Genomic DNA, 26,299 nt, shown 5'->3' with positions numbered 1-26,299 from the left:
CACAAAACTGGTCTGAAAGGTTTGTTAACAGCTCAGGAGATTATCAATAAGTAACAACCTTTTCGGTTTGTTCCTCACACAAAGTTAACGGATGGCTTCAGAAGACTTGAAATATAGCGCCCAACTGATTTTATGATACATTTATGGTTATTTTGCATGCCTTTTTGATGCTCAAAGGCTTCAGTTATTCATTGGAGGAGGGTGGGGACTACACGCACAGAAGAAAGAAAATCATACGGGTTTGAAACGACATGAAAATGTTCATTCTTGGATTAACTTTTCTTTTTTTTAAGACAGAGAACGATAGTTATGAAATATGTATACACATCCAACTTGGTCTTGGTTGTTGTATGTGATAATTATATATTCTCTCCAGTATTGCATCAAGCAAACTGCTGCGAATGAGCGGACTTCCTTCTTTCGGAGCGCTACATTCATCGTAGACTCGATTTTCCACAGACGCTCAAATAAGTGCGAAAGAAGTCACTCTACTTTTATCTATGTGTGAAGCAGTGGCTGTTTAGAAAATATTTATTCCACAATTCAAGATCTTAGCTTTTTTTTCAGCCTTGCATTCATTTTGGGGGACTGCATGGGTTTGTGAAAACCAAAGCGGTACGTCGCACACGTTCTCAATAAATACATAAACAAGGAGATGGGAGAGGGATAAACAGACACAGTGCTTCATCTCGACGGTTGACACTGATGAAGTTTAAAGCGTGCCCCACCATTAATGGCACCGAAACAAAAATAAACCATTTTCAAGTATAAAAAGATACACAGCCGCACAGCAACTAGGCAGCCGCGGTCTTTGATTTATTCCTAAGGGGAAGAGAAAGGACGGGAACATCTTGAATGGCGTACAAGGAAGATTCAAGTTCTCCACAGGAAATCAATTTAAGTGAGAGGGCATCTCAGTTAAAAATAGGGTAACGCTAAGAATACAAAGAATTAATTGGCATGATTTTGGTAGAAGAGTGCACTAGGGAGAACCCAAGTTTGTTCACCATCCTGTTTTTGTGTTTACTCAACAGAGTTAGTCGTGTAGTCAAGCTGTCACGCACTCTTCTTTTCCCTTACTTTTTTCTACCCTCGATCCATTTCTTGTTGTTTTCCGCCTTCGGCTGTCAGAATTCAAGCAGAGCGAATCACTCCAAGATTTTATGAATCTCTGTCAAAGGCTGCCTCATTTCACTGGAAATGATGATATATGATGTTCTTAGTATGACAAGGAAGCTTTAGATAATAAGTGTTGTGTCACACTTTACTGAGTTATGACTAGTATCCAAAATGACTGTGCTAGACACTGATGGGGGTTTTGGTGTGGGCTGCGCTTGTACAGATTTTAATGAGATCTCGCAGCGTGTTTAAATATTTAACAATTCCTGGAGTAGCTCCTCTGTCTGCTGTCAGGAACACCCATTGCAATTTCATCCTATCCGAGAAATGCTCCCAAAAAAAAAAATGTGACATGCACATTGATGTTCGGCTCATTTTCTGTTTGTGCATCTCTGTATATCTTTAAGGGTGCATCTACCCATAAATGTAAAGAGCATTTATATTTGCCCAGTTCTTCATATGAACAAGGGCTATTCAAAAAGTCTATGCCCTATCTTACACCCGGCGTAATGCAGTGCCAAGTGTTTTTTGCTAGTTTCAGTCCGATGCAGTTATCATTTTCACGTCCTGCGCCACGTTGTTAAATAGCAAATGCATTTGCGCCCATTTGTGCGCCCATGGGCGTGCTGGTCTGAAAACGAGGTGTGTTCAGGCACGTTGTTGGCACATTGCTATTTTGAGGCAACAGAAATAGACTGCGCCATTGACCCATGAAACCTGGTCTAAAGTAAATGGCTTTTGTTATTTAAAGAGCGCGTTGGTAATGTGCGCCTATAGGCGGGTACACTCTGCTTATTAAACACACAGGGACGCACAGCAGCACAACATGCCAAATATTTAAAATAAAAGGACTACAATGTAAAAGATGATTATTGTGTACATAAAGATATGGTGGAATCCGGCTTGTCCCGTAGATGGTCTGCTTGCGCATGAGCAGATCTGTTTGCGCTCTGGAGACGCGTTCGGTCTTTCCACTATCAAATTCCGTCATGTAAATTGCGCATCTGCCATGGCGCGAGCGCAACTGGCATTTAAAGGGAATGGGAGATGAGCCTCTGTTTGGTTTAACACACGTAAATCTCAAAACACACCCATTACTCATTATGAGAATAGGGACAACCCTTTTAGACCATGCGACTGGCGCGCCGACCATTTTTCCCGTCATTAAACTAGCAAAAGTGGATTCGAACACGTCCTGTGAACTTGCGCCGTGCGCTTTAGACCATGCGCTTAGATCGTTAAAATAGGGCCCTATAAGTGGGTCTCTGGAATACTTGATTCTGATTGGTCAATCGCAGCATCCCGTGGTCAAGTGTTTGTGTATAATGAGTGCTAAACTCTACAACTGATCATTGTCCCAGGCCACTGTAACTATACTTAATCAAATCACTTTTGAGGTTTATTTTGCATTATATACAATACAACAGTTACAGTATATCTGGATATTACTGTGATCCAGCTACATTCGATATAATAATTGTCAATAAGTGTCCATCAGTTGTGCACTTCAGAATCTCGTCGGACATAGTAGATTATCGAGGTACATTTGTTTAATGTTTTATGAATACTGTGAATTCGGACATTCTACTCTTTTCACGTACAGTTTTCTCCTACTATACAATAAGGAAATATACATATTCGGATGCAGCCTATCTTTATAACTGAGTCAAATGATTCACTGAACCAATGATTCATTCAAAACAATGATTCATTCAGGGGAAACTGCCCATCTGATTGATCTGTTAATCAGATGCACGTGAAAGTTGTGTTCGTTATACTAGCATTTTCATATACTATCGCGTTTTCTCTCAGAATCATCATCAGTCCAAATTATTTTATTAAATATAATTAAGTTTTGCAGCATCATTTAAGAACTACCATGATCTAACAATGGACAAGAGTATATTTATAAATGAATATTAACCAAGATATGCAAAAAAAGATATCCATTAATGTATATAACTTTGTTGTAAAGCGTTACTAATCACAAAATCATAATCTCCATCATAACCCCCTAAAAGTCATGAACCCTGATCTAAAGTCACATGCTTCTCATCTGGTGGCATATTTGCAGTTATAGATGCATAAAACACACATATAGTCCCTCTCTGGTCTTCCTCCCGCCACCTCTTCCATAGGGTCCTATAGGCCTCTGGCCCCCCCCTCACCCCCCTGCAGTTGGCAGTGTCTCTGGGCCCGGAGAAGGAGGGTGTCAGTGCCAGGTCTCTAGATCCCACTCCAGCCCACCATCCTATACCACCCCCACTTCTCCACCACACTTCACTCATTATTCATGTTCATAGGGACAGCTTTCATTTGATCTATTACTTAGGCGGGGGGGACCGCAGACTGCTGTGCGGCTCCATCCCTGCTGGATCTTTAATTATTGCAGAGAGGGTTTTCTCTGTCTTGTTCTTTGTTGTGCTAATGAAATATTGAAGTGGCCGATGTAGATTGTGTGGGGCCTGCTGGGGAGGATGGTGGATTACCTTTTGCCTCTGCACAGACCTTCTGCACTCTGACCTGATTTTTCAGATTTCAAAAGCACATATGATCAAATGTTTATTTAAAGAGGTCGGTGCATTCAGCTTTGTTTTTATGTCTGATTACTATAATCAGATTCCACATTTGTAAATGGTTTTAAATTAAAGTGTCTCTTATCCATAAATAGTTTAAAGTGAAATGAAAAATGAAGGTCGTGATTGCTAGTTTGTAGTGTTTTGAATATATGAGGTTGTAAAGTATATCAAATTTATTCTAATTTAATTTCTGTTATAAATAATATGGATTTATTAACAAGTTACAATATAGTGAAGGGTATATCCATAGATCCTTCACATCTAAAGAAAATATTAACAATTATTCATTAAAACATTTTTTATTTCCATTAGTGTAAAAAACTTCGTGATTTTATTTCTTGCAATTGTTACTTTTTATGTCAATGTACCATATCACAAATACATTTGTATTTATCATAATTGTAACATTATTTCTCATATTCTGACCTTATATATATTTTTTTTTTTTTTACATTATTTCTCAAATTGACGTTATATAAACTTTATTTCTGGTAATTGTGGCTTTATTTCTCAGTTGTAACTGTAACAGTGTAACTCTCAAACTGTAATCTGACCATATTTCTTATTTTATCTTACAACTACACTACTTTTCATAAGTTTGGGGTTAGTATATATATATATTTTAAGCCAGAATGCATTTCATTAAAAGTGACAGTAAAGACATTTACAGTGTTACAAAATATTTCTATTACATCAAAGAATCCTGGAAAAAGTGTATCATGTTTTTTTTTAACAAAAATATTAAGAAGCACAGCTGTTTTTTTACATGGATAACAATAATAAATTATTCTTGAGCAGCATATCGGCATATTAGAATGATTTCTGAAGGATCATGTGACACTAAAGACTGGAGTAATGATGCTGAAAATTCATCACAGGAATAAATTACATTTTAATTATCTTCAAGTAAAATAGTTATTTTTAAATTGTAATAATATTTCACAATATTACTGTTTTCACTGTTTTAATCAAATGAATGCAACCTTGATGATCATAAGACACTTTCAAACACATTTAAAAATAAATCTTACCAACCCCAAACTTTTGAATGGTAATGTACTTTTCTATTTTTTACAAAAATGCTTTTATATCTTATCACAATACACGATAAGAAAGACTTATTACAGTCAGTAATGGATGGCAATACAAAAAAACACTGCTCAAGCTACTTAGAAGTCACCCACAGTATTGTAAGAGCACATGTTTGACCCCCTCCCTAGTTCATAAGGACTGCGCTGTAGGAGCGTCTGTCCATAGCAACTGAACATATAATCCTTAAACACTGTATATTCCCTCAGAGAGCAACTGCAAATAGATGTAAAATTGATCAACCCGACTGTCTGACCACTGGGGACCACTGTGGTCTCCAAGCAGAAAATCTCAGGAATTTAACTGGAGCGAGTTTATTAAAATCTCTGACCAGTACATTTCTCACGCCGCATATTTAAATTTGGCCTTTTACGCCTGTGAAGCATTAATATTAACCACCACCAGGCATATAAACAGTGTGTTAAAAAATAAACATATAATTGCATCTATAGCAAGAGATTCAATAATTGGCTAAGGGGAGTGTGTAATTGCGCAGTGGTGTGGAAAGCCGTCTGACAGTGATCTACAGGACTCCATTAATTGCCATATGAATATACCCTAGTCTCTTCTCCGCACTGCTGAGGCATCAGTGTGAGGGAGACGGGTCACTCCGTCTTTCCTGGCCCATATCCTCACTGAGCTCATAATTACTAAAACCTTTAATTAATCTTGCTATCACTGGGTAAATGCAGCGCTCACCATATAAATGAATTATAGGATAAGTGTTGTATTGTTAGTGCATGAGGGCATGGTGGGCGCCTGCATGCATGCCGTGGCACTTAAGGCGTGTGTGTGTGTGTGTGCTAAATGTGGATTATTGAAGATCAAATGTATAATTAAAATATTATTTGATGCAAAAATGAAAACTCGTTCGGTCATTATCAAATTTAAGTTTTTGCACTAATAATGTTCCCCGTCCCACTGCCATAGCTCGAAATCTCATTGGTGCTTGTGTTAAGATTCCAAAATGGTTTGTAAATGCATCGGGCCACATTTTGACAGAGATTGAGATTTAATAGCTATGGTAGAATATTTTCAGTTGGAAAAAAGAAAGAAATAATAATAAATCAGTTTGTTGACAAAAATATTGTTTGACTTGGAATATAGATGGACTACTTTTATGGTGTTTTGGGGGGGTTTTGGTGATTGCTCTGAAATCTCATAAATTGTGTGTAAACGCATTGTGCCAAGTTTTGATAGTGATTAAAATGTAATAGTTAAAAAAAAATCAATTAATTAAAAAGTAAAAGTAAGATAACAGTAATGATAAATCAGTCTGTTCACACAAATATACTGTTTGGCTTGGAATATAGCATGGATTACTTGTATGGTGTTTTTTGTGTCTTTTTTGGTGATTGCTCTGAAATCTCATAAATTATTTGTAAACAGATTGTGCCAAGTTTTGACAGAGATTGAGATTAAATAGCTAAAACAATTATTAAAAAAGAAAAAGAAAATAATAGTCTTAATAAATCAGTCTGTTCACACAAATATATTGTTTGGCTTGGAATATAGCATGGACTACTTTTATGATGTGTGTGTGTGTGTGTGTGTGTGTGTGTGTGTGTGTGTGTGTGTGTGTGTGTGTATGTGTGTGTGTGTGTGTGTGTGTGTGTGTGTGTGTGTGTGTGTGTCTTTTTTGGTGATATTTAATCTCAATCTCTGTCAAAACTTGGCACAATGTGTTTACAAACAATTTATGAGATTTCAGAGCAATCACCAAAATCAATTAATTAAAAAAATTTAAATCCTTGTTTTGTCTTTTTTTTTTTTTTTTTTTTGGACAGAATTTAAATTTTTAGGTGAACTTTCTTTAAAAACAAAAAACAAAGATGTGCATTATATTAAAATTTATTCTTAGCTGATTATTTCAGTACAATAAACAAACTGGAACTTAAAAACTGAGTTATACATGTACGTTTTTGTCCTAGCATATCACTCTTAATTAATGATCAGAGTCTGAGTCCAAAAGCAACAGTAACAAATCAAAGCAAGTTTAAATTGCCTGGACCAGATCTATTGCTTTTAATACCTCCATAAGGTCCCTTGATTCCATCTCCTATAGGAGTGAATGCCGAGCTGACCAACAATGAGGTCTTGTGTTTAAATCTAATTGAAGTGATTGATGAATTCTCAAACCTCTTTAGCTGAGTTCCTGTGTTTCACTGGGAATAAGTCAGAGTGAGGAAAGTGGACGCTGTGACCCTGCGTATGAGAGCTGACATCCAGCTACGGCACCCGCAATAACTTTCCCTCTCGTGTCATCACTAAAGCTCTGTGGGAAGGGGAATATGTTGTGACATGTCCAGATAGGAGCCCTGAAATATATGCTGGCAGTTAGCCACCAGCCTCCCTTTCAATCAACAGGCTCAGCTGACTGGGGCTCTTACAGTGGGTTTAGTTGAGTGAGGATGGAATCGTAACACTGCACTACCATCTAGTGGTTTGCGGAGACATTGCAGGGCTTCTTGCCTCGTAGGGAGCCGGTTGTTTACAAGTGGCATTTGTTCCTAATTAAACGCTGCACTTGTTGCAGCACTTCTTGTGGAGAGGGGCTTGCATCCACGATAATGCAGGCGGGATTCTGGATTCTCTTGTAAGCTTCCTCCACTCTGAAAAAAAGAGCAATTTGTCATAAGTGCACCAAAGCTGTTTTGCTTATAGTCTTTCTGAATATACTTGATATTGTTTGGATGAAAATCTTAAAAACTTGGCTACCAATAGGGGTCATTTTCAGGAAATTTAGCCATAATGTTTGTGTGGTAACCATAAATAGATTTGTTCAGGATTCTTTGATGAATAAACTTTTTTTTTTTTTTTTATAGAAAAATAAAAGTCTTTGTTGTTACTTTTGATCCATTAAATACATCCTTGCTAAATAAAAGTATTAATTTCTTTAAAAATAAATAAATAAATACTGACCCCAAACTTTTAAACAGCAGTGCATACAATTTATTTTGCCATTATTGAAATTATAGTGTCATATTTCAGTATCGGTGTATTTTATTTTATTTTTTTATCTAAAATGATTTATGCATTTCCAGAGGACATTTTCTGTTCAAGCCCGTTATGATCCAACATTACAATAATGGTTAGATGTTTCTGAAACCATGAGGGGGTGATATAAATGATTTGACCACATGGTAAAAAAAAGTATTTATCAAGTCTCCTTTATCAAGTCTTCTTTACCCATTATATTCAACCCTAAAACATTTTGAATGGGGTTGGCACAAACATGTTTTAAAGAGAAATTCTATTATGAATTATTAATGTTGTTTCATATTAAGTTGTAACTTTTTTCACAAGTAAAATGCTTCATTTAAGAAAAGCCACATTTTCTCTCACAAATGGCACTATTACCTGGAGATGCCCAAGAAAAAGCAATTGACGTTTACTTTATATTCAGTACATAACAGTATATACAGTACAGTATAATCAGTACAACCAATATAGAGATGCACAACATCTGAAAACTTTAAGGGTTATTACATACAGTAAGCAAGTGATCTTAAAAAATAAAAGACTTCAACAAGTTGCCTTACTTAAGTCGGAAGAGCTGATTGAGTTCTAGCTCAGCCTCCTCAACGGTCTTGTCCTGTCCTCTGTCTCTGAGTCTTCTCAGTCTTTCTTCTGGATTGACAGTGAGAAGCAGCACCAGGTTTGGTTGAAGCAGGTCTCCTGGCCACTGGTAGAGCTCTGAGTCCAGCCTAGGGAGGTTTTCAACCCTCCCACTGACTGCTGTGGCAATGGCATACGCTGCTGTGCTGTGCCAATACCTAAAGGAGACCAAAAAAAAAAAAAACCCTTTGTTTAGAGGTTATCTATTTCAGTGCCGGGAAAAGGAAATAACTTGGGGCATACATGGATTTTTTTTAGCCTTACAACAGGTTCAGTCACTAGCACACCTCTTGAGGCCAGGGGAGTGAGGTTTACACACACACAGCTCTTACTGGCCTACGTTACACTCACCCCCCCAAACCTCACTCCCATCTGGGTCACGGCACCAAATGTAACAGGTCCTACTTGACCCGCTCCGAGCGGGATTCAATCCGGCGTGGGAGGCGGGCACGCTAACAAGGACACTAAAGCACGCACAGCTCTTACTGACTCTTACGTTACACTCCCTAAACCTCACTCCCATCACGATCACGGCCCCAAATCTAACCAGTCCTACTCTCCCCACTCCAGGGTGCATTTCCCAAAAGCATCGCCAACTATGGTCACAAGTTCCATTGAACTCTATTGGTAACTACGGAACTTGCAACCATACACTCTCAGACAAAAAGGTACAAAAGCTGTCACTGTGGCGGTACCTTTTCAAAAGGTACACCTTTGTACCTAAAGAGTGCATTTAAGTCCCTCAAAGGTACATATTGGTACCAAACGTGTACATATTAGTACCCTTTTGAAGGGTACTGTCCCAGTGACAGCTTATGTACCTTTTTTTCTGAGAGTGTAGTTGGCTTTAGGAAACGCACCCCAGTGCAGGATTTGAACCCTGCTCATCGGCATCGGAGGCTGGTGTGCTAACAAGGACGTTAACGACTGCAACCGCTAGCTTTAACCGCTAGCACGCCTCTTGAGGCCAGGGGAGTGAGGTTTACACGTCTATTCCTCACAGCCTCGATTTCATCCATGTAAAATTCAATATGGTGTGATATTCTCATTTTTTATGCCAGATAAATACAGTTATGATTACAAAAATAAATGATTTTACCTGATAGGTATATATTTAAAATATCCTCAAATAAACATTTAAGTTTTAGCAAGCCTCAATTTCCACAAATCCAGCTTTACATACATACAAACATACATCTGCTACATCCCAGTGCTGCTCAAACATCATCTGAATCGTGTGAGTGTATTTGTGGCGCACATATCTCTACCTGTCCACTATGACAGGAGCCCTTAAGGACTCTTTTCCGATGTGGGCTGCAGTGATGTAGTTCCCCAGAGCGTAAAAGGCCCTGCGGATGAGGGGTGGTTCTGAGTCAAAGCGCTGTCTGAAAGAAGTCAGGCACTGGGGAGGAGATCTCAGCAGAGTGGCATTCAGAGACTCCCGCAGGGCTTCTGTGAGAGTAGTTTTACCTATAGGGGGAATCAGGGAGAGGTATGGAGAGGAGTCAACAAAATTTTAGAGTGCAAACTTGTTTAAGCATGATTTGAATCATATTGACAGCTATGAATTTTTAGATGATATTACTTTCTGATTGGTATTCATAAGCAGGACAAAATATTTGTCAAAGGCTCATTGTTAACCTGTAGCATCCAGTCCCTCGATCACAATGACAGGATATCCATCACCACTGCTTGTCTCCAGCTGTTCGTCTACGAGCTTCAACACTTCCTTTGACTCCGGGATAATGTCAGTGCACTGAGATGGGCAGAGGAGGATGCAATGTTTTACCCCAAGCTACATTGTGGTTAGAGTACTGAACTGCATTGGTTAAATAATCACCCATTGTTCATTGTTCCTTTAGATCTGGTAATCAAGTATACTTTCATTTCAACATCAAAGTAAAATCATCTAGACAGGTATAACTGCAGCCGTTTTTATATGTACAGTATACACGCATACATTTATAAGCATACTGTTCAGAAGTTTGGGGTTGGTATATTTATTGATTCATTTTGATTGATTTATTGAAAGAAGTATTTTATATGCTATGCAATACTACATTTATTTGATCAAAAACACAGTAGAAAGTAATAATTTATATTGTGAAATATTATAAAAAAAAAAAAAATCATTTTTAAATGTAATGTTTTCCTGTGATGGCAAAGCTTCAGCAGCCATTACCCCAGTCTTCAGTGTCACATGATCCTTTAGAAATAATTCTAATATGCTGATTTACTGCTGGAGAAACTAAAAACAGTTGTTGTGCTGCTGATTAATTTAATGCATCTTTGCTGCATACCTACTATATATATATATATATAAATATGTGTGTGTGTGTGTGTGTGTGTGTGTGTGTGTGTGTGTGTGTGTGTGTGTGTGTGTGTGTGTGTGTGTGTGTGTGTGTGTGTAGGCTATATATATATATATATATATATATATATATATATATATATATTAATATATTATTATTATTATTAATTATTATTACTTAGTAGTAGCCTAGTAGTAGTAGTAGTAGTAGCTTATAAGTTATAATTACGTGTAGCCTATAGCCTAAAGTACAATCTGGTCCCAAAATGTTTCAAAATCCTACTGTACCTCCTGAAGAACCTTATAGGCTTCATCCATACTGTAGAAGACATCGGAGTTCCTGATGTTCAGTGTGGATGGGTGATGCTCTGCTGCTGTAGCAGGTGTGATGTACTGTCTCACTGACTCCTTCACTGGACTGACAGGTGACCACAGCTCCTGCCAGCAGTACTGACCCTCGCGCTTGTATGAAAACACACATGCTGTTTTACTCTGCCGCAATGTGTTTAATAAGTCCTCTGAAAGTGTTGTAGTGGATTTGTCTCGTATAAAAAAGCCTTTAACGACGCTATTTTCGTCGTCCGGAATAAACGAAGACGCTTCAAAAACATCGCAATCTCGCGAGAGTGTTGAAGACAGCTTGTGTTTTATTTGAGCGTGCGTTTGCGCTCTCTCAATTCGGTTCTCACTTTGAACATGTAGCGAGAAGAGCTTCCCACAATCTCCAAAGAGCCGTTGATGATCATGATGGAGAACCTGTGGGCTTGAACTCAGTGTGAAATAAAGAGGTTCAGCGCGCAAATCAAACTCCACCGCAAATACACGCGAACACAGCTCTCCACAGCGAAACATTGCTCTCCTTAGCATTGTGAACGGTGTTAGATATTGCAGTAGCCTATATAGGCTAAGGAAGAATTCAAGAATCGCATTTTTACGGCTAGCGCTTACAGAGAAACGAAACTAGACCAGAAAACGAAAGGATAGTCAGCAGTCCACTACTTACGTAACTCACGAGTCGCGAAACGAGCCTAGCTGAGTCAGTCAAGCATATACTACGGTCAACTTGGGCTGATTTTAAGCAGGTTTATCCAGTTGAGCTATAGGCTATATTAATATTTATAGCCTGCTATAGTAATTTAGTTTAGGGTCCAATTCTCTTTGGTTTTATATAGTTTTATGGTTATGTGGGGCATGGTTATATGGTTATGGTTTATAATTTTGCACAGTAATAATCTGACAATAAATGTGGCACACCCAGAGTCTCTTTTCTGGCTACGCTACTGTTGCACTAATGCCTTATTCTGCATGTCCATATTCTACATCTCTAACTATAAATAAGCAGTAATTAGGAGTTTATTGAGGCAAAAGTCGTAGTTAATATAGTTAGTGAAAATTGAACGTGTGACCATATTAAACTAATGAATGTTATTTTTGTTGGATTAGTGTCCTTAAGGATAGGACAAGAAGTATATTCCTATAAAATAAAAGAATAATATGTTGCTGCATCTTAATTTCCCGTGGTTGTATAAAGAGATAGGCTATTTACAAAAGCCATGTGACTCTTAAGGAAAATGAAACGTAGGCGCGCCTATGTCTGTCTCAGCTGATAGGCTATTTATCTTTCGTTTTTCAGTCCCCCCAAGCAAGAACAGAAACCGATCACAACAGGAACTTGAGAATGTCCTATAAAAGGGAGGTGTGTGAGCTCTCTGAGTATCAGTCTGCACACCTTCACCATAGTGACATCAAACCAAGTTTGCAAGAATGTTGATTCAGTTGTGTTTCAAGAACGTCCACAGCTTATTTTCAGCCCTGTTGAGATGGATTTTGATGATGGTTTCAGGCACACTAGTGCAAACTCTTGGGATGATCAGTCGTCCGAAGACTCGCACCAAAGAGCAGAAAGAGGGATCCAGTGCACAGCTGACCACTCCAAGCAGTGTAAACTACCATTTTACCCGACAGTGCAATTACAAATGTGGATTTTGCTTCCACACTGCGAAGACCTCGTTCGTCTTGCCTATTGAAGAGGCAAAGCGAGGGTTACGACTTCTGAAAGAATCAGGTAATCTAACATGTCACCATGCAATTCAAATTAAGATTGTTTTATGGAATATTGCAGAATTTATTACAAATGATTTATCCGGGCAAATCATTATTTTAAAATAGGCTAAATAAAAAATAATAATAATAAAAGTCATGTGCCCTTATAATATTTAATCAAAATAACTTCCCCATGTTTTTCTAATGACGTGATTAATGGCACGAGGGCGGGGCAACCTGTCATCACGTGAGATCATGACATGCGACATTAATAATGTACCCTAGCTATTAACTTACATTTATATTATTATTTTTTTATATTAATTTGTTTTCATTATAATTGTCATAATTAATAATTCAATATAAATGTAAATTATATATATTTTTAACTTTTAACTTTAATGATGACTAGACTCTTTTCTTTTTCTTTTTTATTCTTAACCTTGGTTTGTATGTTTTAGGAATGGAAAAAGTCAACTTTTCGGGTGGAGAGCCCTTTCTTCACGAGAGAGGCTCTTTTCTGGGAGAGTTGGTGCGATACTGCAAACAGGAGCTGCAGCTTCCGAGCGTCAGCATTGTTAGTAATGGCAGTCTGATCAAAGAATCCTGGTTTCAGAAATACGGTGAGAATCATTCCTGACCACCAGAGGTCAGCAAAGATCATTTTAAAGCACTTTAGGGTGAACGTTACACATTTTCCACGGTAATAACAATCTCAATGTTGATTTACATACAGCTCTACACAATATAAATACATAGCCTACTTATAGGTTAATTATTAAGCTCCACTTAAGAATTGGATATTAAGAATATTCATATTAAGTAGCCTATAATATACATCTTTTTTGTACACTAGCAACAAAATCCACCACAGCACTTTCATGAACACCTGTTTGTCACAATGCACTGCATTCTGCATTTCTTTTGTCTGTTCCAATTCGTTCATTGTGTGTAATGAGATTTGATCAAACAATTGATCTTTATTTTTAATTCATGCACATAAGAATTCCTGACACTGTCTGTATAAAAAGAATGGGGAAACCATTGTTGTGAAATATGCCCAACCTAAAATTGTAGCTCTAAGATACACCGCATACAAAAGTTTGGTGTGAGTAAAGGGTTTTTATTCAGTAAGGATGCATTGAATTGATCAAATGTGACAGTAAATACATTTATAATGTGACAAAAGCACATCTGTTTTCAACATTGATAATAATAATAAGAAATGTTTATTTAGCACCAAATCAGCATATTAGAATGATTTCTAAAGGATCACTGACACTAAAGACAGAATCTGAATCACAGAATCACATAAACAACATTTATTTTAAATATATTAAAGGAGAAAACAGTTATTTTAAACTGAAATAATATTTCACTTTCATTTGAACAGTATATTTGCTAAAAAAATTGGTAACACTTTATTTTACAGTGTCATTGTTACATATGTTACATGTAATTACTGTAGTAATAACTATAAATTATGCATAATTACATGCAATTAACCCTAAACCAAACCCTCATCCTAATCCTAACCCTATAAGTACATGTAGTTATTTATTATTACTCAGTACTTAAATGTAACTGTAATACTGATAAAGTGATAGTGATAATAAAATAAAGTGTAAAAGTTTATTATAAAATACTTAATTATGGAATGCTAAAAGTGATTAAATAGGTGGTTATTTTTAAGCATGTATTTAAATGTTACTTAAAATTATCAAATGTATTTGCATATGGTGACAAAATTAGCCAGAAAAATACTTCCCCTACACATATAGGCCCAGTTTCACAGACAGGGCTTAGATTAAGCCAGGATTAGGCCTTAGCTTTTATAAACATGCTTTAGAATAAAAAAAGCATTTCTGCTGTGCATCTTGAGTTAAAGTACAGCACTGTCAGCTCCTAAATTGGTCAATTTAATTTGCATCTGTATTCTACAGGTGACTACTTGGACATTCTTGCAGTATCTTGCGACAGTTTTAACGAAGACACCAATAAAGTCATTGGTCGAGGTCAGGGCAAGAAGAGCCATTTGGACAATCTACATAAAGTTTGTTCCTGGTGCCGGGACTACAAGGTGGCTTTCAAAATCAACTCGGTTATCAACACCTACAACGTGGACGAAGATATGACAGAGCAGATCACTGCTCTGAACCCAGTGCGCTGGAAGGTACAGTTACTTCTTTTACCACAGACTTCCATGTTCCATTCCTTTATCATCATAACCAGGCTGCTGAATATGTGTATTGCAATGTTCACTCAGGTCTTCCAGTGTCTGCTAATTGATGGGGAAAACGCAGGGGAGAACAGCCTCCGCGAGGCAGAGAAATTTGTCATTAGTGAACAGCAATTCCAAGACTTCCTGGACCGCCATCAGAGCGTCGAGTGTCTGGTTCCAGAGTCTAATCAAAAGGTAATTTCGAAACACAGAGCGCATACTTTGGCTCAATTCAGATCACTGTTTCAAAATAGCTTACAATTTGCTAGATAAAGTGGCTTCAAATTATGGGTAATACAGCAATAAACTCTCAGTTTCAATTCATTACCGAAGCTTTTAAGAGGTAAATGAGTTTTGAATTTAAATAAAATAGCTCTGTTCAGAGATGGAAGCCAGGGATTTGAATATAAAGCATACTGTTAACTTGATGCGAATTGTTTATTTTCTCATCTATTTCCCTTTTACAGATGAGAGACTCTTACCTGATTCTTGATGAATATGTAAGTGGTGTCATATTTTCTCCTCAGTTTTCTTCTCATTATTGCGCAAAGGATTTTAAAAATAAATATTTGATTATGTTGTCATTAGAGTCAAAAGGATTTTTTGTATATTAGATTACACTATTATTACAGTGTCAGTGATTCCTTTAAATGACATTAAAAGTTATCATATCAGTAGCGAAGGGATTATGGATAGGAATCTAATAAGGCCTGCAGTAATGTGCCTCATTCCAGACTTCAAATGACTTCTCCCCCTTGGATAATCTCTGATCTCTATTAATAATCATGCTGTCTACGCTACATCATCAGAGAGAGCAATCATCATAAATAGATTTTTAATTCTCCATATCTGATTCCGCAGATGCGCTTCTTGGATTGCCGAGAGGGAAGGAAAGATCCGTCAAAGTCCATTCTGGATATTGGTGTTGAAGAGGCCATCAAGTTCAGTGGTTTTGATGAGAAGATGTTCCTCATAAGAGGGGGGAAATATGTGTGGAGCAAGGAAGATATGAAACTGGAGTGGTGACCTTTCTCAGTATTGCTTTTTTTACTCTGTGTTTACATTGAAAGCTGATGCTAAACAAAAAAAAATTATACAGCATAGTTACAACCCCATATATAAGCTGATTTGATACATTGGTGCCTATGTCTGTATATTCCAAAAAAAAAAATTTAAGGAGATTCTACTGCACTGAAATACTTATATTATTTGTTGATCAATTTTTTATTTGAATTATGCTTGAGAATTTGCATTACCCAAGGTATGTTTTTAACTCTTACTTTGCTGTGTTTTTCTTTACATTGACTTTCTTAGTGGAAGTAATTGTTTTTATGTAATCCTGTAGGAAAATTATAAATGATTTACCTATAGTTTAATTATGTGCACTCTGCATGAAGACACTTTGAGTTACAATTAAGACTTAATGCACCTTAGATGCTTTAATTGTCATCCAGTTGAACTGGCAATTTACTTAAGCCACAGTTTGAGGCTCCTCAGATCACAATGTTGGAATCCTTTAAGCTCCTTTTCTATAAGGCGAGTTTTCTAGTTCTTGCAAGAACTCAAAAGACTATCAGTGATATACCCTCCTGTAACCCCACCCCATTATAATGGAAAAGCTTTAAAGCACTTAGAGAAGTTCACTGAGGCACCCTGATAAAAGAAATCTATAGAAATCTAAATGATACCTCGATTATTTTTTCATTTTACAGTGAAGTTGTAACTTAATATTGTATTTTATTGTATTATTTTATTTTGTAAATAAACATTTTTGACAACTTGTTACATCTGATCTCATGTAATTGTTCAAACTGCTCAAAGAGTCATCTTTTAAGATGAATAGGCCTTCATACAAAGCACCTTTTAAAGGGATAGTTCACTTTGAAATTAATTTTTGATATGTTTTAGCTTACCTCAAGGGCATCCAAGATGTAGGTGTCTTTTTTTCCGCAGTAGTTTCAATTTTGATATTTTTAGGTCAAACCGTTCTTGTCTGTCAGTCATATAATGCAGGTCGATGGTCACTGTCTCAAAACACAAGCACAGAGTCCAAATTAAAACAATTCCCCATCGTCCAAATTAAACAATTCCCCATCGTAAGTACACATTGATGGCCTAAGACACGAAACGAGCGGTTTGTGTGAGAAAACGAACAGTATTTATATCGTTGTTATCTCTTGAACACAGCACACGTCCAAATGATCTGACGGTGCGGACGGGTATAGATATATACATAGATGTCGCCTTCGCTACTGCAGTTCATTGGAACGAAACCGTAGCCAAGGCGACATCTATGTATATATCTATACCCGCCCGCGCCGTCAGATCATTTGACAGACAAGAACGGTTTGACCTAAAAATATCAAAATTGAAACTACTGCGGAAAAAAAGACACCTACATCTTGGATGCCCTTGAGGTAAGCTAAAACATACCAAAATTTTATTTCAAAGTGAACTATCCCTTTAAATGTACTGATTTTGCTAACTTGAATTTCTTGATCTCTTCAAGCTCTTCAATGTCCCCATCATCATAAATGTCCTACTATGTTGCCCAAATGAATCCATATGTAATATTTCACCCGTTAGACTTTCATAATGCCCAACTAACAAAATATAACAAAAAAAGAAGAAAAGAAAGAAAAGAAAACAGGTCTTTGATAAGTATTGGCAATGGATCTGTCACATTTTGTTGCAGTATAGCCTACTCTCACTTAGTTTGAAATATGTCATACTTTCAGATAAAAATAAATCGGTATAAAAGCATACACATTTCGAAAGATGGTTAATAAAATCAGAATAAACTTCAGGTTGACACCTCATGTTACATGTAAGATAATGTTACCTCAACTTCGCCAGAAAAAAATAAATAAATAATGTTTTCCCATATTGCACGGTCCAATAGAGGGCGCTAGTGCTGCGCCTTCGCTTCAGAGACCCATTACAAATATATAGACGTACAGACTCGCTGTCTGTACAGAACAGTGCTAGGACTAATGGCGTCTTCACAACGCGTCCGACGGATCAGCTGATTCTTATATCTGCCTGCAAAACTACATGAAGACATAAGGTAAAACGCTCGTGCAATTACAGATAGCTATGATGAACGTGTCCGTCTTAAACTAGAATGTTTGCTTATCCACAGCATTCGCTGTACACGACACTATTGACTTTCATTAATGCTATAGGATTTGTGCACCGTTCTTTCGTTTAAAGCCAAATGTCTATGTCAGCAGTCAATATATCAAAATTCCGGTTGAATTTTTTTTCATTTTTGGAAATGCTTAAACGATCTAGCCTACATTTGGCTAAACGGCGAAACTCCACTTTCTTCTTGGATGTGCAGCTCTTATATAGGCTAGATTTGTTCACCCGACTGATGTCTAAGATGGCTGTTTACTTTTATTGTATGTTCATAGGTTACATACTGTCACATTAAGATGGGCTGGCTTTTAAAACCTGGTGTGCTGCCTACCTAGACAGCATTTTTGGGCATCGTGATGTCCAAAAATGCTGCTGTAATGCTTAAAAAAGCTGCCTAGGTAGGCAGGGCAGCACACTCTGTTTTGGGATCATGGGACCTTTGGCCAGTCCAGTCAGATGATGCTAATGTTCATATGAAATGACCCATTCGGGTGTTTGAGGAGTTGATGTGCTCCAGTTTAGGTGCTGGTGCTCTGCAGGGGTCTAGAGGATCAGGATTGTGTAGATTGTTAAGTTTTGACATAAACCCTTGAATACTCCCTGGAAAGACAGTAAGTAGCTTTGAGATATAGGGATTTTCCATGCTTTTTTGGGATTGTGCAGTATAAAGGAATAAGGTCCTCCCTGGGTCGGGAAAACTGAATGTGTGATCCAAAGTACCAGGATCTTCTCAATGCATCTGTTGACATCTCAAGTAAATGTTTTGTGGAAGGTACATTTGGTTTGAACGTTGTTTGTAATATTGCAAGAAGGCAGGAGACAAGGATGAGGTTATACTTTTTAAAACAAACCAATGATTAATCATATAAATGTTTGTCATCAAAAGTAATTTCTAGTATCAGTTTCTCAGCCCCACCAAATTAAATGTATAATTTATTGTTTGTATAAAAATTGTTTTCGTTTAGGCTACACATTTTTTATGCACCAAGATGCACAATGCACATCAATTCTAAAAATGTGCATGCTTTTTCTATCCGCTCAATTGAGGCGAAATGTATTTATTTTTTATTCGATAAGAAGACATGCGCATAAATCCCTTGATGTGCAACAAAAAACTCCCGTGACTTTGCCTCAACAGTGGATGTGATTGGATAACTAGACTAACCCAGTTTAATTGCATAGCATCTCAAATGTTGGTTTGATCATTCTGAAATGCCTCAGCCCAGGTCTGTCATCAACATGATTTGGTTTAATGACCTCCCAGAAGTGTCTCACGACTGCATTTACTAAATACCAGGCATCTGAATGCATGACAGAGTTTATTGGTTTTCGTCTACGTGCTCTGAGGTGCAAGTCATTTATGATGTAGGAAAAAAGATCCCCAATGGCTTCCCCGATTGAAGCAACTTCCATTTTTATTGTAGATATTTTTTATTCGCAAGTGTTTTATGCAATATTCCATTTCAATGGAAACATGTAGTCCAAATCCAAAACCCTCTGTGTTGGCCTACAAGTAGATGCCATAACTAACTGAAATTGCAAATAAATAAATTTCAAATATCAGTATCCATTAAGGAACATGATAATTTAAGTGTCTTTTACTTAGAGAATTCATTTGGTAGGATCATACACCATACTTTTTTTTTGTGGTCAAGCTAGACTGCATTTTTAGGAAAGAGGGTTTATCAAAATACTTCCAGCCAGTGTCCAGGAAAAAAAACTCTTTGCTCCCATTGGTCCTCTCAAGTAACTAATGGCTGCAAAGGTTTGACAACACCACATGTTGCTAAACCAGTTTTACATTTGGTAGTGCAGTCCCTCTGGTATTTACTCATCACCCAGCATTCATTACTTTACTGGCTTAAAGTCATCATTTAGATGGGTTACTTACTATGAGGGAGACATGTATTTATCTTTGACAAGTAGAGTTTTGAGAAATGTTACCTGTGTAATTTTGCATGGAAATTTTTTTCTTTCTTTCAAATATTATCTTAAATGAGATAACGGCGGTCTGTTTACATTATGGGAGAGTCTTTATCTGATTAGTGTTATCTAGGGTTGGAATTGACTTTTAAGCTTGCCAGTACATTTAAAGCATTAGTATCAAACTCTTTGTCCTCCATCTGACATCAAGCCCACTTCTGCATTTTAGCCTTGACTGAAGAACAATTATATGCACTTATCCACTATATGTGCACTATAAACAGTAACATATGATCTGTGCACTGTATTAGATATACGGTTATGCAGTTTCACCTGAAAAAAGTAGAACAGAGATTAGATAAGTGTGTTGCTCATAACAGTCAGAAAGTCCCTCCCAAATGAGGCCACTTATCTTTCCACGCCATAAATAGACATTCACGCTTTCAGTATTCGTCCTTTAGTCATAACGGTGGCTTAAATGGTAAACAAAAAACAAAAAAAAACTCTTTTCTCCGATAGGCTTTATTTGTGCTGTTCGTAACAGCTCACAGATGCTTCAGCTCAGACAAAGGTTGTGGTGACCCAGCGGCAACAGTGGCAAGTACAACAGTCATCTCAAGAGTATGATAATAAACATGCAAAGTTACAAACGTTAGGCCAGATATGCAAAAAAAAGGCAAATTAGCATGAGGCCGCAATCCCATAAAAGCGCGGTTGGGAGTGGAAAGTTCTGCGGGTTATCGACTGACAATGCGTGAATTGAACACAGGAGCAACCAGGGCTTTTCCATAATGAAAAATGCAATCTACAAATAGCAGCGCAAATTAGATTTGCCTCAGACTTCGGGCATTTCGTGAGCTCAGAATTATAAGGTTCTATCTCCGTTTAGGGTAGTTCTGAGATATTGAGCATCAAAGTTTTTACATCCCAGCTGGCAAAACTGTTATGTAGTATAATCTATTTTATTAATAACAAAAATAACACCACACAGGCATTAATAAACTAGATCAGATTGTCAAAAACTCAATTTCGACCAAAAGTGCAGATAGAACCTTATAATTCTAAGCTTGCGATTTGTCGCGATATCCACAAAACTGTCTGCGAGTGAAATCGGGGCTAAAAGAAGACATCACAAACTGTGTTTTTATAAATACTCAAGACGATGGGCATTTTAACATAATTGTGTGTGTGTGTGTGTGTGTGTGTGTGTGTGTGTGTGTATTTGACCATTCAAGTGCAATTATCTGCAAAAGAGAACTGAATTCGGGATCGAATGCTGTCTGAGTGTGAACACACCACATTCATTTTTAGGCTTATTGCGCTTAATAGCTCTTTTTAACATTATGCACGTCCCGTTCTTTATTTTCTCATGTTTCTTTATCTCTGCATGTTCTTTCTAAACTTTCAATATCTTTAAAGGTTCTATATTCTCACGGCGAAGTTCTTTTTCGTTCTTCGTTTAGGGGTAAAACAAAGTTCGAAATACGTGAGCAGCGATATACTGTTATCGAACATCCAACTCCGCCCACTCTGCTGAGAGCGACGTTTAGATGAATATGCAAATATGTGCATTTTAATAAAGCATTGGAAAAAGCATCTGATCATAGCGATGTGGATATGTTTGCACGAGCTTTACGGCAGTAAAGTCACGTCACGTTTATTTATATATCACTTTATACAATAGATAGCTTAAATTCAAGCAGCTTTAGCGTAATAAACATGAAAACAGTGTTACGGTCTCGTTTCATCAGAAGTACAACTTAATTTTCTACTATAAAGCAGCTCTGTAAGTTTGAAGTATATCAGGGATTCAGGGCCTTAAGTAATACTGTGCTACATGGATATATTTACACATCGTGAATCCGTGATAAACAATACTTTACGATACAATACTTTATATTGTGGTCATGATATATCATCATACCGCCTATAGAGCTGGTAAGTCCCGCCCCCTTCGCTAACCCCGCTGGACCTCTAGGTTGAAAAATCGTCAATGCAAGTGAATGGGAGAAAATAATAATTTTCTGGTCCCGTTTGAATTGTGCCATGAATGTGAACATATGTTGTCTGTGAATTTTTTTATATAATCTTTCGTGTGAAGAATGCTACAATTTAGCGGGTAGAAGTTTGATACGGTTAGACTTTGTGTGAGAGCACTTTGTGGACTACAACTCTTCGCTGCTTTCGACGCATTTGAAACTTTACCACCATTCGCACACGGACACTAGCTCACGGATCCCGCTAAACATGAGTGTTTCTTTGGTGCACTTCACCGCCTTCTTTCAGGGAGAGGACAAAATCGTTGAGGTTGGCGAAAACCACGGGTAAGTCAACTTTATGGGGTGACGTCACATAGGCGACATGTAGTCTTTCTCGTTATGTCTTTTCCACAACTGCTGGCCGAAGAATCATACCATATACTGTCAAACTCGTAACATGAAAGATTATATAAAAAATTCACAGACAACATATGTTCACATTCATGGCACAATTCAAACGGGACCAGAAAATTATTATTTTCTCCCATTCACTTGCATTGACGATTTTTCAACCTAGAGGTCCAGCGGGGTTTTACGGAAGGGGCGGGACTTACCAGCTCTATAGCGTACTCTGATTTATGCTGTTGATATCATTTGTTCCTAATACAATAAGATGTAACACTTTAAACAAAGAATGCTGAATAGCTTGACCTGGCCATATTGAATTTTTAATAACTCTTCCTGGTCGTCCCATTTAATGCACCTGACTTGGGAAAATTTTACGGGAAATCCATGAAGACCTTGACTAGCTTTGCAAATGTGTTCTAATCGATGTGCTTCACAGACAAGCATACTGTATTTTAACCATAATATGGCCTTGTTTGACCTTTTCAGCCCCCACCACACATACATTTGATGCACTAAATGCATTACAGAGCACTTAAAGCTGTTTATGGTCAGCAGCTGGACATATGTGCAACCATTTTGCAATTTAATTATGAGATGCAGTATGACAACAGACATATAACTCAGGATTTTGTTATTGCCATACCAACTAATAATGAATAATTAACTTTTCAATCCTATTGTTCAAGATTCCATATAATGTTACCACTGAATTCCTCCTAAATCAAATCCGCGATGCCTTTATCACTCAAGTCAAGACATTGTTTTTGCCATAAGCAAGCGGTAAGGATTCTTTTGAAATTTTTGAGAATTATCCAATGCAGTCTCCTAATAACATACCGTGTTTTCTCTATTAGTCAGTCATTCCTATCAGTGATCTCAGTAGGTACATTGTTGCTGCCCAACAGCTGTGGATGAGAAAGCGGTTATGGCATAGCTCTGTAATGCAGGCAGGAGACTGGCTGGCTCACGGCAGAAGGTGACCTCAGCTGGGTTCAGATCTGATTGAGTCAGATATTTCGCAGGATAAGTCCCAGTAGACTAGCCTAGTGTATAAAAGTTGCATATGTGCTAAATAAATTTCCAAAGTGAGTGTGCCAAGAACACATTGGGATTCATGGCATAAAATAAATGAGTCACACCAAAAGACTCTTATATATATTATATATATATATAATAGAGAGAGAGATAGATATAGATATAGATATAGATATAAATAATGTGGGTGCTTAAATACTAAAGTCATACAGATGTTTGACTGTTTTTTGTTTTTTTGTTTTTTTTTGGTTGAGTTTTAATTACATAATTTAAACAGAAACAAGATAATTGAGATGTTTTGGTGAAAAAGCTTACTGCAAGCTTGTCTGATGTGATTTAAGCCTACCTGCTTGACTGGTATAATTTTTTATTTATTCAGTTCTCACAGCTGGTACCTCAAAACTTGGCGCTCACACCTGCCCACAGCATCGAGCTTTGCCACATGTAGCTGGTGATACAATGAGACATTTGCATGTTAATAGCTTGATGGCAACGTGTGAACTCATCAGACAGTGAAGGCTGTAAAAACGAGAAAAGCTTTGCCTCAAAGCGTTTAGTGGTTTGTACAGCACTGTACAACATCGTCCAAATTCCGGTACCACCATGATGGTTAATGCAGCAATTCAGCAACAGATTAATGTGAAGAAAATGGTATTATCATTATCATACATGATGCAGTGTTTTTTAACCACTAAATTTTACCAGTCATTTCTGCATTTTCATTTATGGAACCTCAGTAATTAAAAATATGAGATACAGTTGACAAATTTTGTCATAATTGCGACTTTATTTCCCCAGTGTGGCTTTATTTATTTGAATTGCAACTTTATAGGTCACAATTTCAACTTTATATTGTTAGGGGGTAACAGTTTAGGACCCAAGGACCAGATGTTTGAAAGAAGACCCGGAGTCAGAATTATAATAAATAAATTGAAGAAAAGTTTTACTGAAGATAGTTTGCAGCTTCATCAGCAGAAGTCAGCTTCAAGACTCACACGGGAGTTCGTAACTTGATTATAATCACTCATTACATATACATTGAAGCAGCAGTTGATTCCAAAATCCACCCCTTCAATATCTTATAATTAAGACTATATCTACACTGCAAAAAGTGAACAGTTGGATCAACTTAAAAAAAATACTTCAATTGGTAACACCTAAAGAAATGAAGTTTTCTCAACTTAAATTATCACGTTTTATCGTGAAAACTGTGATAATTTAAGTTGAGAAAACTATTTTTTTTAAGTTGATCCAACTGTTCACTTTTTACAGTGTATATGTGTAACTTTTTATCTCACAATGTCACCGTATTTCCTATACATCTGTTTTTATAAACTTTATCTCACAACTCAAAACTTGCTGCTGTTGCTTGCCACCACTATTTTACGAGTTCAAGAGGAACTTTGATTGGCTCAGCAAACTAGTAAAACCTGACTCATCCTTTGAGTTGCATTTTTTTAACACAGGACTTTTCTGTAGACAGAATATTTTGTGCCAGCTAATTGCTATGTACAATAATGTTCAAAATGTATTTTTTCATGCACTCATTTGGTTTTGCAAGACTATGAGATGTCTAGAATAGTGTGTCTGAAGTGTCAAGCCAGTATGTATGAAGTGGTTTCCAGTGAGGATGTGTTTGCTATGGGGAGACCAGTTTGAGCACATCCTGTCCTCAGCACCTGTTATTCAGATCTTATTCACGTATTCATTGTTTTTTAAGTAATAATGGATACATTTTTTGAAAAGACCTTTTATTACTGACGTGCAGCCATACTCATCCATGGCTTTTGTTTTTGTTGGCTAAATGTTTTTCTTTTTCTCACATCTGCTGTCACTCAAGAACCTTGAGTGGCAACAGATGGCATTCACAGATAACCTCAGGGCTCTCTGTCTCTGATCGTGTCAATAGAAATAAGTTCTCAGCAGCATGCTTGTCATATCCTCTTAATTTTTCAGGCACAAATGCTGCGCCACAAGACGAAGAGAAGAAAGATGTCTCTTCATATTTTAATGTAGCACTATTCTGACATGGCTGATGTTTTTTTTTTTTTCTCTCTCTCTCTCATTCAAATCCTTGTCTTCACACCACAGAGAGTCACTCTGTGAAATGTTTTCCACCGCCTGTAGACGCTAGGTAGGCAGAGTGACCTCAGATCATTAGAGAAATCTTCTCCTTATTCTGGAGGATTGACCTTTACAGTACATTCTCCTGTAACCTTTGAACAGAGTAACTTTGTTCTCCAAGATCTTCTTCCTTCAGGCTGTTTGAAAACTCATTCTGCTGTTTCATCACTTCCTCGTGAATCTGCTGTCTTCCTAACAAGTCAGTGTGTGAAATTTTGAAACCGCATTTCTTTCAACATCTTGGTTCTCCAGCTTATATTGCTGAAGAAACCAGGTCATTCCAGGTTAAGGTGGTATTTACTCGTCAAATAATTCAAACTATGTTTTGGAACTCAACTCAGTTCAACCAGCTCAATTGTGTTTTTGTTTACTAGCTCAACTATGTCCCCACTAGCTTAGTCAAGGTCTACCAGCTCTGGCCCGGTTAACCAAGATCTTCCAGATTGAGATGAGCAAAAGTAAAAAAAAAAAATTAATTGTCTAGTCAGTGGTTTGCCTAATAGTCAAATAATCTGTCATAGGGAAGCCAATAATTAAATGGGTTTTGGGTTCACTTAAAGGACAATTCCGGTATTTAACACTTTGAGTCTATTTTGTAGTTTGTTTTGGATGAACAAGAGTGGTGGACAAAGAAATTTTGACAATAGTTCCTGTCTCGACTTTTTGACTATTTTAGAATTGCCCATGACCGCTTTAGAATGGGAGTCTA

At 37.2% G+C, this 26,299-nt stretch overlaps 3 protein-coding genes across 4 annotated transcripts in view; 2 read left to right on the top strand and 1 right to left on the bottom strand.

Moving 5' to 3' along the window:
* Window positions 1-6,622: 6,622 nt before the first annotated feature.
* Window positions 6,623-11,713, bottom strand: cmpk2 (cytidine monophosphate (UMP-CMP) kinase 2, mitochondrial). Its single transcript, XM_084392896.1, has 5 exons — window positions 11,005-11,713; window positions 10,047-10,161; window positions 9,674-9,875; window positions 8,330-8,563; window positions 6,623-7,399 (listed from the first exon to the last, which is right to left on the bottom strand). Exons 1-5 carry the CDS (start codon window positions 11,581-11,583, stop codon window positions 7,279-7,281), a joined length of 1,251 nt encoding a protein of 416 aa, XP_084249022.1. The 5' UTR covers window positions 11,584-11,713; the 3' UTR covers window positions 6,623-7,278.
* Window positions 11,714-12,377: 664 nt separating this feature from the next.
* rsad2 (radical S-adenosyl methionine domain containing 2) lies at window positions 12,378-16,765 on the top strand. Its single transcript, XM_084392686.1, has 6 exons — window positions 12,378-12,781; window positions 13,221-13,382; window positions 14,703-14,932; window positions 15,026-15,175; window positions 15,448-15,480; window positions 15,842-16,765. The coding sequence occupies exons 1-6, from the start codon at window positions 12,481-12,483 to the stop codon at window positions 16,004-16,006; spliced, it is 1,041 nt and encodes a 346-aa protein (XP_084248812.1). The 5' UTR covers window positions 12,378-12,480; the 3' UTR covers window positions 16,007-16,765.
* A 1,139-nt stretch (window positions 16,766-17,904) lies between these two features.
* The window catches only part of rnf144aa (ring finger protein 144aa), a 41,117-nt gene continuing 32,722 nt past the window's right edge, over window positions 17,905-26,299 (top strand). The window contains exon 1 of one of the 2 annotated variants that reach the window (XM_084394353.1): window positions 17,905-18,047. The gene's annotated coding sequence lies outside the window, so the exon portion shown is untranslated. The remainder of the gene's footprint in view (window positions 18,048-26,299) is intronic. The other variant, XM_084394354.1, reaches the window with a different exon arrangement.

Source organism: Rutilus rutilus, assembly GCF_951802725.1.
Source record: "Rutilus rutilus genome assembly, chromosome: 21".
Taxonomy (NCBI): Eukaryota; Metazoa; Chordata; class Actinopteri; order Cypriniformes; family Leuciscidae; genus Rutilus; species Rutilus rutilus.
The sequence above is the reverse complement of the archived record's forward strand: the minus strand, read 5'-3'. Positions and strand labels throughout refer to the sequence as shown.

Coding starts and splice junctions, on each gene's coding strand:
- cmpk2 (XM_084392896.1), bottom strand. CDS start 11,583: ATGCTAAGGAGAGCAATGTTTCGCTGTGGAGAGCTGTGTTCGCGTGTA. Junction 9,876..10,046: donor CGAGGGACTGGATGCTACAG/GTTAACAATGAG, acceptor TTCCCCCTATAG/GTAAAACTACTCTCACAGAA. Junction 7,400..8,329: donor AATCAGCTCTTCCGACTTAA/GTAAGGCAACTT, acceptor TCTTTTTTTCAG/AGTGGAGGAAGCTTACAAGA.
- rsad2 (XM_084392686.1), top strand. CDS start 12,481: ATGTTGATTCAGTTGTGTTTCAAGAACGTCCACAGCTTATTTTCAGCC. Junction 12,782..13,220: donor ACGACTTCTGAAAGAATCAG/GTAATCTAACAT, acceptor TGTATGTTTTAG/GAATGGAAAAAGTCAACTTT. Junction 15,481..15,841: donor ACCTGATTCTTGATGAATAT/GTAAGTGGTGTC, acceptor CTGATTCCGCAG/ATGCGCTTCTTGGATTGCCG.